Source organism: Micrasema longulum, unplaced genomic scaffold, assembly GCF_059751315.1.
Source record: "Micrasema longulum isolate JH-2025_06_02 unplaced genomic scaffold, ASM5975131v1 h1tg000566l, whole genome shotgun sequence".
In the NCBI taxonomy this organism is placed as follows: Eukaryota; Metazoa; Arthropoda; class Insecta; order Trichoptera; family Brachycentridae; genus Micrasema; species Micrasema longulum.
The window spans coordinates 960,069-975,860 of record NW_028277762.1 but is presented as its reverse complement, the minus strand read 5'-3'; the positions used below and the strand labels follow the sequence as shown (position 1 = coordinate 975,860).

Sequence of the window (15,792 nt, the reverse complement as noted above, 5' to 3'; positions counted from 1 at the left end):
AACACTTAATCGATCCGTTTTAAGTTAATACTTTAAGTATTATTGATTCGTAATTTGAAATTTACGGACTAATAAACCAAAAACAATTGTGAATTACCGAGTTGCAGGTGTTGTTTAAACTGTGCATTTCGATTAATTGAGGTAAGTCCTTAAAATGTAACATGATTAGAATGACCGTTGTCAGAAAAAGTGACGACATAACTTTGTTGTAACGTCGAAGGAGTTATTTATATTGATACACGAAAAATCGTTTGTATCTGGCGTGTTAATTTATTTTTTTATTACAATTATTGAAACATAAATCAACATTAATATATAAAATCAGCTTTAAAACTAAAAAAAAACTAAAATAAACCTAATTATTAACGACGCTCTTACAAGGTTACATCATTTTGCAAAAACGTTAGAGATGGGACAAATTGATAGATGTAAATTGATTCGTTTGATGTTGTTCATGAAAAAAGTATAAATGTCTCATTTTTAGTGAAAAATTATGTTAAACACACCTATAAAAGGCTTGTTTTTTCGTTTTTTATATCAATGTTTGGAAACAGAGTTTTGTGATTGCATGAAATAACTGATAAAATCGATTTGATCAGTGATCAGTAATTTCCCATCACTAATGAAATTAGTTTGACAGCTGTCATTCTAATAATGCTATATTTTAAGAACTTTAGTAAAATACCTCAAAGGCGCTTTAAAAAGTGATTCAATATATATGAATTAAATTTAGAGAAATAAAACTCATACTTTGTTTTTTGATACACTTACTTTATTTTTACCAACTAGTTACGGTAACCAACTGTTACCTTCTTCAGAGTATTTTTATAACTAAACATACATAAAAGTGAATAGTAAAAATAATTAATAATAACATAAAAGTAAAAATAAAGTGAGTGTATCAAAAAACAATGTATAAGTTTTATTTCTCCAAATTTAATTTAAAATGATACACAAAGTTATTGCAGAAAATATTAAAAATATATTAATTAAATTTTTACTTAAAATTGGCAACTTCCGTAAAACAATTTACATCAAATTATTCAAATGATTTATAAGACAAGTTGGTTTTTAGTTTTTTCCGAAACATCACTTTACTCTCATAGTTTTGTACTTCGACGGGAAAGCATTCCATGCCATAGAGCTTGCGATCACAAATACGCGTTCATCGAATTTAGTGCTCTGGTTGCGTAGAGGGATAACATTTATTTTGCGGTAAATTTAGCTGACAAAAGCGTGAGACGTCTGTCAGCTAATTTATCTGAAATGCATAGGTCCCGTTAGACATTTCGGAAGGTGTTATTTTATCAATAATTGTAAAATTTCACCCCAGATGTCTCAGATTTATTTTACTTCATACGATTATTAACTAGGAGTTTATTTGTATTTAGATGTTAATTTTTAGCTGCATAAGTTATTTTGGGGCATTTTCCCTCCTTTTTACAATTCCGTAAGAAAAAATATTTTCACTACTAGAACATTAAACAAAACTTATAAAGGAACGCATAATCTTACGTATAGTCGAGAGGGCACAATTTGAGCATGTGAAGCTTAGAAGTGCTAAAATTTTAAGTACCCTCCATAAATTTACAACCCTCTTCACTGATCCACACCACTACCCCGCCTTCCCCGCCTTCCCCGCTCTTTGTATGACTCTTTATTAACAGGAAGTAGATGAGGTATATTTTAAAGGATAGTATGTTAGTTCATAGCTGTACTGGATTCTTTGTTTTTTCATCAAATATGTGTTCATTAATAAAATAATTATATTGGGAAAAATGTATTGAATTGGTGGTTAATTTTTTTGATCTCGTGAGTCATGAAATCCCATTTTCAATGCCAGCATTCAAGTTCCCGGAGGGTTCTAAACAAGAAGTTGAAAATCATTATAAATGTTATTGGAGTTCTAGTGCCAACTCTAATGTATGAAAGCGAGGTATGGAATTGGAAAAATAATGATGAAAGTAAGTTAAATGCTGTCGAAATGCAATTCCTCAGGCAAATGTATGGTAAAACGATGTATGATAGGTGCACAGATGTTGAGATCCGTGAACTGTGTAAGGCTGAGACATGCATTATCGACAGAATTAAGACAGGGGTGCTGCGTTGGTTTGGACATGAAGAGCGAATGAACAGCAAAATAATGGCTATAAAGATTTACGATGCGAATGTTGATGGATACAGAAAATGAGAAAGATCAAGATAGACGTGGCACGATCAAGTCCATCAAATACTTAAAGATTTATATGTCAAGAGTAGGAATAATTGGCGTGCGTGTATGAGAAGGTGTATGATGAGAGGAAGCGAGGTCTGTATTCAAAGACAGAGTGATATGGGGTTCGTAATAAAGATGATCCCATGATAGTTTTAGACCTTTAAACAAATTCAATCCCACTAAAGTCGAAAGGAATCCTCTTTAAGTTCGCATTATTGGCGGCCTTCGTGGTGTAGTGATCAAGACGCTTGACTCGCAAACGGAAGGTTCCGGGTTCGATTCCCGGTGAGAACACATAAATAAAATGTGATTTTCATCAAGCCTGGGTGTTTTGTGATGTAATTCACCACTGTAATTGAGCCTCCTGTAAAAAATAAAAAACAAAATTATGGCAACAATAATAAGAAATTTCTTCAACTTACACCACTCGCACTTAGTAAACTAATTTAGAATTGGACGTAGCTGATGTTTTAAGACCAACTGTGATTAATCTATTTATTTTATTTCAGGGAGTACTGAATCACCTCCGCGAATGGTTGAAGAACCTAAAGATACTATAGTCATCCGACACCAGCCAGCCACCCTCGAGTGCCGTGCTGAAGGTGATCCGGTACCGACAATAAGCTGGTACAAGGACGGGTTTCCTTTGGCCCATGGAGGTGTCGGAGGATCGCGGCGAGTTCTTCTTCCTGCTGGAGGTCTCTTTTTCTTAAGAGCCACTCATGCAAGGAGGGACACAGACCACGGAGTTTACTGGTGTGAAGCCTCGAATCACTTGGGGGCCGCACGAAGTAGAAATGCAACACTTACTGTGGCAGGTATGTAAAATCAAAGAGTCACGATTAGAAAAACGATACAGAGGTTATTTACAGGTACGAGTAATTAATGTATTGGCAGTATTCCTAACTTATATATTACTTACACAGTTCTTCGAGAAGACTTCCGGTTAGAACCAGCGGACACTCGGGGAGCAGCTGGTGATAGTGCAATGTTAGAATGTCAACCTCCAAAAGGAACACCAGATCCGACTGTTGTTTGGAAGAAAAACGGAGAAGAAATTGATTTGGAAAATAATGAAAGGTTTGTTGTAACGCAATATGGACCCTTCATAGTCATTTTTTAAATAAGTAAATAATTTTTAATACGATTTTATGTGTTTTTAGGATAAATGTAGTAGATGGCGGAAATCTAGTCATCCAAGATTTAAGGACTTCTGATGTAGGAAAATATCAATGTATCGCTAAAAATGTAGTTGGAGTGCGAGAATCAACATTGGCTATTTTAAAAGTTTATAGTAAGTACCATACGTTTTTACTCGAGTAAATAGATCAGGATCAATGTTATTTCTCCTTTTCGCGGTCAATAGTTGCTATGAGTTGTAAAATTAATGACTTTTTTAGTTAAGCCATATCTAATATCTGGACCAAAGGATATAACAGTTTTTTCCGGAAAGACCGTCATATTTGAATGCCGCGTGGGAGGGGACCCGTTTCCGGACGTTTTGTGGAGACGCACTGCGGATGGCGGGAATATGCCGCTGGGAAGAGTTCATGTATTGGAAGATAGAAGTCTGCAGCTAGAATCCGTGACCGTTGAAGACGAAGGAGATTATATTTGTGAAGCCGACAATACCGTCGGAACAATATCTGCGTGGGGATCACTTACTGTTCAAGGTGAGATAATAATAATTGTTGATATTTCAAGCGTTTTTCAATAATACGTTTATTTAAATTTCAATTATAAGGGATAAAATATAAATATGAACAAACATTTTTATTTTTCAGCAATACCAACGATTAATTTACACCCCGAACAACAAATAATAGAAGAAGGCAATGATGCGCTTTTCGAGTGCACCGCAAAGGGTACACCAAATCCAAGTATATTTTGGTCCTTTGATGGAAATTATTCTCTTATACTGCCCGGAACATCAACAGAAAAATTATCTGCCCTGAACGTTATAAACGGAACCGCAAAATTGATAATACGAAATATTTCAAAAGCTGACTCACATCTTATGATAACGTGTTCGGCAGTTAATTTAGCGGGGTCTGCAATACAAAACACAAGATTATTCGTAATTACAGAAGATGAAAGACCTCCGCCAGTAATAGTTTTGGGACCTTCGAACCAAACTCTGCCTCACAAATCAACAGCGTTTTTACCATGCAATGGCGATGGAAATCCCGAACCGGTTATATCTTGGTATTATAAAAATAACGCACTCATATCGGACGAAAGAATAAATATAACCGATACTGGAATAGTGATAAAAGATCTAAATAACGATGACAATGGAATATATACCTGCGTTGCTTCAACGAAAACAGGGAAATCTACTTGGACGGCCTCTCTCATGATTGACGCACCGACTAATCCAAGTGTCAACTTTTTCCGAGGTCCTGATCTGTCATCTCTTCCAGGTCCTCCGTCAAAACCAACTGTAGTAAGCAAGTCCAGTAAAAGTGTAACAATATCGTGGTCTCAGAATAACAAGATCGGTTCGTCTTCTTTATTGGGATACCAAGTAGAAATGTTTGGAAGAGACAATACAGACAGAGGACGATTTGAAGCCAAATGGATTGTTGTCGCACGTCGTCTTCGAGAAACATCGTACACGCAACGATTTATAGATAGTGATATTAACTGCATGTTTTATATTCGAGCTGAAAATTCCCATGGATTCTCTCCGCCAAGCGAATTTTCTGAAACAATAATTTTCAATAAAGAAGATGAAAATAGTTTTGGAGGAAACACTAACTCCGAAGCATCCAAACTGCGGAATAATTTCAAATTACATGACACCGTTAAACTCTTGGAGGCAAACGGAGTAGAATCTACATCGGTAAAGATAATTTGGAAGGTAATTTAAATTGATGCGTTAAGTTAAATACATATTTAAAAAAATAATAATAATTACATTTGAAAAACTTAAATATTTTAAAATAATTTGCAGGTTGTAAGCGGACCTAAACTAGATGGGCTTAACATTTACTATAGGCCTTTGGATGGATTCAATGTTTCACTTTTAGAATATAGAATGATCACTTTGTTAAACTCAGGAGCAATAAACTACGAAATTAATGGTTTAATGAAGTTCACCCAGTACGAGTTTTTCGTCATTCCACTGTATAAAAGCACCGAAGGAAAACCTTCTAACACCCGTCTTGTTAGAACTTTAGAAGCAAGTAAGAGAGCACTTAAATAAAATAACACAAAAAATAAAAACAATATTTTTCTATAAACTTATGTTTTACTAATTATATTTTTTAGTTCCTGATGCTGCACCGACTGATCTCGAAGCGTCTTTAATCAATAGTTCTTCTGTGATACTGAAATGGAAACCGCCTCCCGCAGGAACTCATAATGGTGTAATTCAATGCTATCAAATTGTAGTCAAGGAAGCAGGGAACAATTCTGGTATTGTTCAGAACGTGTCAGTGGTTGGAAATAATGCAAGAATCAATGGACTCATACCCGGATCAGCGTACTGGTTGCAGTTAGCTGCTGCCACTGTAAGGGGAATCGGACCATATACTCATCACGCTACGTTACAACTACCTTACGTACCAACTCATGGGTTCGATCCATCAACAAGACTTCTCGATCCAAACAGGTAAAATCAAATAATGGACTTACATTTATTGTCTTTTCCTTGACTTTAGAAAGGTGACAAATTTTAAACATGCATTTTTTTTAGAAATTTAAGACAAGACGTTCAAACGGTGGTGTCCGATGATTTCTTAACGGAGACTTGGTTTTGGGCTTCTCTTGGATCAATATTCTTAACAATGATATTGTTATTTATGGCAATGCTTTTAGTAAGAAGAAGACATTTAATGATGAAAGAAAATCCCTTGCCCAACCTATATGGTAAGTTACTAAACGTTTCATTGAATGTTATTTTCGTATTGTTTTATTTGTATGGAATACTAAAACTATATTATTTACAGATCCTAAATCCGGAAACAAAAGTCTCGTTAGTCACATGAGCATCAAGGCAGCAATGGGTCTGCCTCATCCAATAGCCAACGGATATAAACAAAATGGAAATATAAAAACTGATTCCCTTTTGTGGGTCAAGAGCAGACCCGATTCTTGGAGAGGTAAAGAATCTAACTCTTGGACGAGAGAGAATAAAGAACCTGAATATGGTCAAATACCTTTGCCAGAATATGATAAAATAAACGGAAATATGCCAGATTATGCTGAAGTCGATGCGTCTATGATATCATTTAGAAAGGATGGATGTATAACTCCAAGCTCTCCCGCAGCCTACGCTTCGGTAACGTTAGTTCCTAGTCCAGGAAATAATAGCACATCGATGGTTAATATTGCATTTTCACATTTTTTTAATTAAAACATCCCGCTCCTAAAAGTGTTGAAATACAATTAATTTTTTTATTTCATTTTTACAGGAATGGTCCAATCGATATGCTAAAAGTAGTGTATCAAACAAATCCAACGATGAACAAGATGAAGAAATTTATCCAGCAAGTAATGGTGGTTACTTTAATAGAAACCTTTTTGCGGAATCTTACTTTGCTCAGCAGAACTCCAATATACCCAAGGTTCCCAGTAGTACACGAAATAGCGATAAATCAAATCTATCACTGCAAACAGACAACTCTCAGTACGGTGCAAAGGCTTGCAACTCAGCAAAGGATCAAACATTTACGATGCCTCAAAACCGCTTCGGAACAGAACGAAGAAGTAACCGGCCACAAAAATTATGCAAATATGACAATAAGGCAAACGGAGAAGACAGAAATGAAACATATCACAATAATTTTAGGATGCGAGAGAATCCTACTTTCGGCCTACCCACTGGAAGGTGTAATACTTACGTTGATGATGATGGGGAGCAGTTTTGCTTAGGAAATGTTCCTCCAATGTCTGTGATGAATCATCAATACTCCCGCCCTACTAACTTGAGATCATCCCCTAATGATTCAAGTGGAACGCGAGCTTTTGCCTCCTTCAAAGCTAAAAATAGGGAGACTGAGTATCACACGTCAACAAGAAGTGAACCAGGGAATAATTTGTGAATAGATTAGTGATTTAAAAACAATCTGTAAAAAATCACATTAACTCTGTTAAAAACGTTAATAAAAACAAATCAGTGGTGATAAAATGTACATACTTAAAACAAGTCCTTTATTTATGCATAAGGGTTTTGTTATACTTTTTTTTATATCCGTGTATCTACAAAAAACACAAACAAGTCAATATCTTTTAGTTAGCAATAAAAAATACACATGTATAAATGTAAATAACGATATTAATCTGTAATCTTGTAAATTGCAAATCGAAATGAAATTTAATTCAACTTTTGGACGAATTTAATTTTAACATTATAACACAAGAATTAAAATGTCTATCCTGTAGGTCAATGAGCATGTAATTAGTATTGTGTGATTGCCAAAATACAAATGGTTAAACTGATTAATTTAAATACTATTTTTACAAATTTCGAAATATTTACAGTTGTCACATTTATTTTAAGTAAGGGTACGTGATAACCATATCGAAGATTAAAGAGTTGAAGAAGTTAAATTCCTGTAAATTATGTAAATAAATGAAATGGCGAAATTAACCAATAATTTATAGTTGGTATATGAAATTGGCCAACGCATCGCATATTAATCAAAATAATAAAAGCTTTAAAATTTTATTGTGTCATCAATCGAAAAAAACATTTAATTTTAAGCCCGTTGAGATTGTTTACTTATCAAAATTTATACTTATTTTACTAAAACACTCAGCCATTCCGTTTTCAAATTTATTCGGATCCAACAACATTTAAATGTTTTTATACCATCTGCAAAGATTGTTTCTTTCTTACAATTAATATTCATTGCTTTATTTAAAATTGCAATTTTGTTTAATTAAATAGAATAGTGTCAAAAATATTGTACGTTCTTAAAGTCATTGAAAAAAAGTTGAAACATATATAATCAATTATTTAAAAAAAAAATTGTTTGAAGAACAAATGTTGTGGTCAAAATTTAATAAAATAAATAAAAAAAATTTTTATTAAAGACCACTTTTTTTTTCTACAGACCAGTTTCAAAGTTACGCAAGCCTCTTGATCAAGGTATAATTATCTAATGTTCATTTTTTAATTAGACCTTGAAATATTTCAAATAAATATTTTTAAAAAAGCGGCTTTAAATTTATTTTATTTTAAATAGAAAATCATAAAGAAATGCTTCAAACTGATATAAATTATTATTCTGTTTATTGTTCATACTTAATAGTCAAAACGAAACAAGAAAATAATCTGAATTAGAACTAATTTTGGAGAACATGAATGATATAACATATTATTTATTTTATTTGAAAGGAGAAAATAATATGGCTATTTTCCATTCTTTTAATAAAACATTAAACTATGGAAAATTTCACAAGGCAATTAAACCATATCGATATTATTTAAGCTAAAAGCCTAAAATAGAAATAAAGCATTTTATAAACATATGTAGCAATTATACAAAGATCAAACTAAACCTTGTATATGATCAGTTATTAAAAGATTATTATAATAAGCGTTATTAAAGATTTTCGAGCATATCCATAACTAAAATAAGTTTAGATGTAAAGAAAACATAGTATTATAACTGTATCATCCTTCATGTGGTAAAAATTTGTATTATCAATAAAATGTACCTAAGATTTATAAATTAAAACGCATTTTTATTGAAAATTACAGACATAAACAATAAAGTTACTAAATACTAACACCCTGATGTGATGCTGAAAAAAAAGTATTTTTTTATTTTATTTTCGTTAGGAAAAACAACAGATGTCATATAAAAAACAATAAAGTTTCAAAAACAGTACATTCATTCAATTAAAAAATTTTGCAAATATATGAAAGAACATAATACACAATAAAGAGACAAATATTTTTATTTGTTTATTTACTGATATGTAGTTTATAACAAATTTTTACATGACATAAGTCCCAACTCCATGGGACTAAAAGTCCTAGATTGAGTTGAGTAATTCGTTAACACAGACATACAAGTATATCATGACAAATTAAATACGAAAAGAAAAGATGAGCACTGAAGTAAGTTTGGGAGTTAGGAAAAAACTGGAGGAGAGTGATCTTTATAATAAAGTTGACTAATTCTGAATTTAACCACGCTTGCCTTCTTTACAAGGCAACGGGTTCTCGACGTCCTGGACGTCCACCGCTGACTGTTCGAAGACTGGTTCCTGAAGCGTAAATCTGATCACCTTACCTTTTATATAACAAAACAAAATTTAATATGTTCCTATTAGTGTACTAAATCTGTGATCTATACACCACAGAAAGGAATGAATAAATGAACATAAAATTTAGATGTAGAATTTTCGTGGTGTAATTGCTAAGTCACAAGTCTCTCACATTGGGTTCCGGGTTCGATTTCCAGTAATTTAATGTGTTTTTTCTTTAGCCAGGCTGTTCTGTGGTGTAATTCATCACTGCAATTGAGTCCCATGTTCCACTGTGATGCACATAAACTAATATATTTATGAAAATAAAAGAAGGTACGAGGTTTTTTCCCCATTAAAATTATGCGCTTTTAGGGAACGGATCCTTTGAGAGAAAGAAGATTGAAATCCTGCAGAAGAAAATTGAATTTGCAAGGCGCTTCCGGAGATTAGAGTTTTGGTCGAGCCTCCGGCAATTTGGTTACAGCGGTTGCGTGAAATAGACATTACATGCACTGCTGCATTACTCCGCTCGCGCTGCATTCACGAGTATGTTTTGGTACATGTAGTAACTGAAAATTGTAATAAGAAAATATCACATGCTAAAAAAAATAAAAATAAAAATACATACTGATAAAAATATATGAAATGGATAAAAAATAAGTCATTTAATTTTCAAAATAAATATGGATACTGTGGAGAGAATGGGTAGATTATTCCATACTCGAGCAGCCACTACTCTAAAAGAGGAGGCAAGAAAATTAGAGCGATCAAAGGGTATTAAAAGGGTTCTCTCGTTACTAGAACGAAGATATAGTTCGTGTTGTGATAAAGGTTGGAAGAGCTCTTTAAGATAAACAGGCGAAGTGGAATAATGTAAAATATTGTGAAAAAGTGATAGAATGTAAATGTTTCTTCTATGCCTGATACTGAGCCAGTGTAGTTGCGTGCGATATTTGGTTATGTGGTTGAATTTGCGAAGATCAAAGACATAACGTATACCTGCAAACATTCTGCAATCGTTCCAACTTATCAAGTAATTCAGAGTCAGCATCTGGATAACATACATCTGCATAGTCCAGGAATGGAAAAAGTAAGCTCTTGACTAATGTTTATTTAACGTTAATGAGGAAGTTCAGTGTCTTTTTTTCATTTTTTTATTTGGTGATATAATATTAAACTAAGCTTAACTTTATTTTTATTTTTATATATCGTATTATCAGCGCTATGATTTTTGAAAGTTTTAAATTTCTGAAATAACTCCGCGTGTGACGTCATAGGTTGTTTTCTTACAGATCTTCAGATTGGTTCGTTTACGTTGACCAAACCCGATATCCTTCAAAGCTTTCATATCATTTGATGGTTTATATGAAGCAGTGACGTCATTCAAAGTAGTGCGTTTTTATAAAATATATAATTTTTTTTTCGTACATTGTCAAGAAATTTAACTTACAATGTAATGCTTTAATTTTTACCGCGCGCAAGAAACCTTTTTTGTTTCCAATTTCCCGTAGGGCTTAAGTTCCTTTTTGGAAAGAAATTCTGTAATCTTTAAAGCGAGTGCAAAGTGCTTTAAAGTTTACGATTAACTTCGTTAACCTGATCGTGCCACCCTAAATGCTTATGAATGATAATACCTAAGTTTTTGACTGAAGTCATAAATCGATCCTTGTTGTATTTTATTGTCTAAACATTTATCATTTATTTCAATTTATTCAATGTTTAATTCATTTATTTAAATAAAACATATACATTACAAACATACATTCAATGCGTACATAATATAAAATAAAAACAAATACATAATAGAAACTTATGTCAAATTAGTAGGAGAATCCTGCTCCGTAAAACCCCTTCGGATAAATGGAACAGATCAATATCCAGAGCGATGTTGTTCAGCATAGCGGTAGCCCTTCCAACAGGCATAAACATAGGCAGGTTGGTCCTGTATATCGGAATATGAAACAATCTACGCTGACGCTGTCTTAGATAATTATCAGGAACATACAAACCAATGTTCATCATACTATCAGGATTATCGACAATACCGCGCAACAATCGATAAAAATGTGTAGTCAAATACACATTCCCTCTAGTCTCTAAACTGTTGTAGCCAAGCATACCCTGGAGAAACTCGGTCAGATAGAACCAAGAATAATACCCGTACTCTCTCATGTAGAGATATCTGAGAAACTTATTTGGGATTTTCTCTATCATAAGAGAGTACTTTAGTTCATGTGGCCCCCAAACCATTGAGCCACTCTCGAATCTACTTCGCACCAAGGAGTCGTAAAGAGTTTTCAGTATGCGGGTATTTTCAAAAACCATGGCAGTGCGCAGAACGAATCCCAACATCTTCAATGTATTACCACTGATTGTCTCTATCTGTTCATGAAATGTCGGGGTGCTCACAAATCTAACGCCCAGATCCTTAACATTTGATGTTCGTATCAGATTCTGGTCATTCATTTTGTAGCGGAAAAATAGAGTTTTTTGGGCTCTAGTTATAGACGTGTATTTCCGTATGTAGTTTATCGTTTGTATCACCAATGAGAATATAAGTATTTCTTTAACTATTAACGATAAATATTCTCTTTCAAACATCTTATGAACCTCGGATAATTTTATTTATTTATAGTTGTTTTTTTTTTCACTTGGTGAGTTTTCAATTTGATCCGATTAAATCATACGACCACACTGTTATATGTGAATGAAGTGAAAAAAAATTCTACCATCTATTCTGCATTTTTGTAACGGAAAATTGAGTCATAAATACATCGTTGTGCAACAAACCGATAGTACGTATTTCTTCATATGTTCCACACGCAATATAAAGATTAACAGAAATGATCGACATGGCTCAAAATTGTTCTCGAAAATATTAATACATTCACATACACACACACACACTTGTTCACATGTATACTTATTGCTTATACTAGTCTTACAGCCTGCATACGCAAAAGTACAGGGTATCCCGAAAAAAATCCCAAAAAATCTGTACCACGAGAATAAAATACTAAAATTATTCATTTTTAACGTTTTAAGTATCGAATATTTTTTTACAACTTCTTTGTTTCAATGATGAGCGGTTAAACGTAGGATTTAAGAAGATGTTTTTACAATATAATATTTTCTCGAACCTAAAGCGTAAGACTGATTATTTTCATCATTCTTTTTCCCTACCTAATGGTGCATAGAGCACTGCATTAGTACACCAATCGCAGCGTATTTTGATTAATTTTGTAACATGAAGGTAAGATGCTTATTCATCTCTTACGCTTTAAGTACGAGTCCAGGGACGATGAAATATTCTTGCGTGAAAACACCCCTTTGAATAAATATTTCACATCAACCATGTCAAGCCACGAGGCCGACGATCATCTTAGCTTCATGTAACGTAAATGACCAAAAATGGCTATTGGTGTACCGATGCAGTGCTCTTTGCATCATTAGATGCGGAAAGGGAATGATGATGATTATGAAAACGGTGGAAAAGAACGACATGGATAAGTCTGGACATGTCTAAAATAGTCGAAATTAAAAGGCACGTGTATAGATGTACTATTATTTGTTATATTTGTTTGTTTACTTATAAACAATTTATTAAACCTTTTTCAAAACACAAGTCCCATATCCATGGAACCAAAAGTCCTAGGGTAAAGTTTGGACGAGTAATTGGTTAACATAGACATACGAGTACACACACATACCTTGTTTTGATGGTTTTGACATTCCTAATAACAAATTCAGGCTCGATGTTGGAACACAACAAAAATGACAATTTACACATTAGAATTATTTTTTGCACATAATTCATTCAATATGTACTAATTAAAATTCTTTATTCAGAAAAAGGTTTTGCCACTAAACTTCCTTTACTTTTTGAAAATACAATCGAAACATTACATTATTTAGGAAAAATATTTTTAAAAAGGTTTCGAAAGTAGCTATAAACTATTTATTAATATTTTTTTTAATAGTCAAACCTCTTACTTAGTTGTATCTTTTACACGTTTTAAATTGCTTTTTTATTTACGCACCGACACAAACACACAAACATGATTACAAACGTCGAACACATACAATTTTACCAACTCTTTTCTCATATATTATGTATTATTAGATTAACAGTAGATTTTATGAATTGGCTCTAGTATTGTTAATACTCGTATATTTCAACTTATTTTTTTATGTAAATAGCTGTGAAAATTCCAAATAAATTAAATTTAAAAAATCAATTCCTATATGTTGTTTTGATATGATTGTTGTCTTGTATTCCGTTGCCTCTATAATTAATTTTTTTTTAATTACAAGAAATATTATGTATGATCATAAAACATAATAATTTTAAAAAAAAATACATGGCACACTCATATGCCGAAGAGCAAAATCAAACACTTGAAGAGAAAATAAAGTAGTCACATATTCGTAAAATAATCAAGGAGTTTCCGACTCAAATCCTCCCAACTAAGGAAAATCCAGGCCTTAACTTCTCTCTCGAAAATAGTTTTTGTCCTTGAGAGCTTTATACGAAATAAATGTCTTATTGTAAAATGAGTGTCAGACGTATGAACTGTTTTGATTTCTCTCTATATCCCATAGGAAATCAGTGTAATGCTACATATTTTTAATATATGCATAAATATATATTTATAAATTTGGAATCATGAATTTTAATTAATTTATCTATATTATTATATGTACCTATCTTATATCTCATTTTATTAATATCATTTTCTTATCAACTTTAAATGGTGCGTATATTATACAGCGTTTCTTGATTTTACAAAAATAATAAAATCTCAATTTTTTACATTGGGTAAGCTGCAAAACTATTTTTTTATACTTTAGCGACTTTTCTATTTTCTTGTGATCCTTCGAAATGTTAAATGATTTAATTTGATTTTACCATTTATTTTTAAATTGTTTTTAATTTCTACTGAATGCGTTATATAATTTTTAGATTTAATTTTTGCGTCTAAATCTTGGTAAAAAATAAATGTGTGTTTTTTATAATAATTAAACCAAATATGTTTGTATGTAATTTTTGTAAGAGGACATTTTGCTGAATAAATTGATAAAATAAAATAAAATAGATTAAAAAATAAACATTTTTTAAATGCCGTTACGCACAAATATTTTTTTAAATATAGGTTTCTTTAGAAAATAACAATTTTCTGAGTGTGCCGTGGTGTGGCTTTATAAAGAATACAAAAAAAAGATTTATGCAGCGAACTGATGTTTATTTAAGAAAAAATGATTCCGTTGGCTAAGTAACAATGTTAATGACTTTTTCTACGCCACAATACTTTAAAGGCATCAGGTTTTTTAGTCTTAGACATCTGCTGACAAATCTTAAGCAATTCACGTCTAAACTACGAAAAGCGGATATGACGCGCGAGGGTGCCCAGGAGTTGGCTGCCAAAAGAAAAGTCTAGGATAGGAAATAATTATTTTACCTTATATTATACTCCATTATGATATGAATTGGTAAGTATTAAAATAACAATTTAATGAACATACATAAAGATCTGCAGAAAAAATAATTTGGAGGAATTATATAAATAAGGATGTTTAAGCATAGGCAGAATTATAAATGTCCCAGAGCAAAATGATCATCTAAATCAAAGACTTGACTTACATACTTTGATAAAAAAAAATTAATTGCTAGCTTTAATTTTATTTAGTTGTATTTTATTTTATAAGTACCTTTATTGATTTTAACAAATTGAATTTACCATTGTTTGAATGGACTGCTTAAGTCCGCCAATAAATATATAAATAAATAATATGCCGTTTTTGAAAGAACAGCTGATTAACTGATAAGTCAATACTGTATTCTACTTTTTTATTTATATATTTTATCATATTTACATTTATTGTTATAAAATGTAAACTTACTTTTATGTATACACACATGCATATACCCATACGTATACGCATACACACATAGGTACATATAATATACACAATCTAATTAATTAATTTAATTTCTTCTTTTTATTCTCTCGAATGAACGCGAACTTGTGTTCGAACTTTTTTACATTCCATTTTAAAGGTTTAAATAATAAAAAAATAAAAATTATAAAGTAAAAGCAAACACAACATCTTATAAAGCAGAATATTTTCTTTCAAATGACTTTACCATTTTGTTTTATTTTTGGTAATTATTTTTAAATTTGAAAAAAAACGTACACACTTTTGTCAAGACCAAATATAATAAGCATTTAAAAAATAATAAAGGAAATTAAGTAGCTAGTATTTACGGTAAAAACCATGAAAAATGATATCGAGTGGAGATAAGTCCACCTCCTTGTGTAGTGGTCGGCGCATTCGCCTACCATTCTTAAGGTCCTGAGTTCAATTCCTGG

General features: G+C 32.1%; 1 protein-coding gene across 1 annotated transcript in view; it reads left to right on the top strand.

The window, feature by feature from the left end:
* Positions 1–8,904, top strand: part of LOC148280584 (roundabout homolog 2-like) — a 37,167-nt gene extending 28,263 nt beyond the window's left edge. The window contains exons 2-11 of the mRNA XM_088228162.1: positions 2,725–3,033; positions 3,142–3,295; positions 3,379–3,509; positions 3,616–3,888; positions 4,000–5,078; positions 5,172–5,403; positions 5,489–5,831; positions 5,916–6,088; positions 6,169–6,542; positions 6,634–8,904. Coding sequence (XP_088084288.1) covers positions 2,725–3,033; positions 3,142–3,295; positions 3,379–3,509; positions 3,616–3,888; positions 4,000–5,078; positions 5,172–5,403; positions 5,489–5,831; positions 5,916–6,088; positions 6,169–6,542; positions 6,634–7,263 — 3,698 coding nt within the window. The 3' untranslated portion in view covers positions 7,264–8,904. The remainder of the gene's footprint in view (positions 1–2,724; positions 3,034–3,141; positions 3,296–3,378; positions 3,510–3,615; positions 3,889–3,999; positions 5,079–5,171; positions 5,404–5,488; positions 5,832–5,915; positions 6,089–6,168; positions 6,543–6,633) is intronic.
* The last annotated feature ends 6,888 nt before the right edge of the window (positions 8,905–15,792 follow it).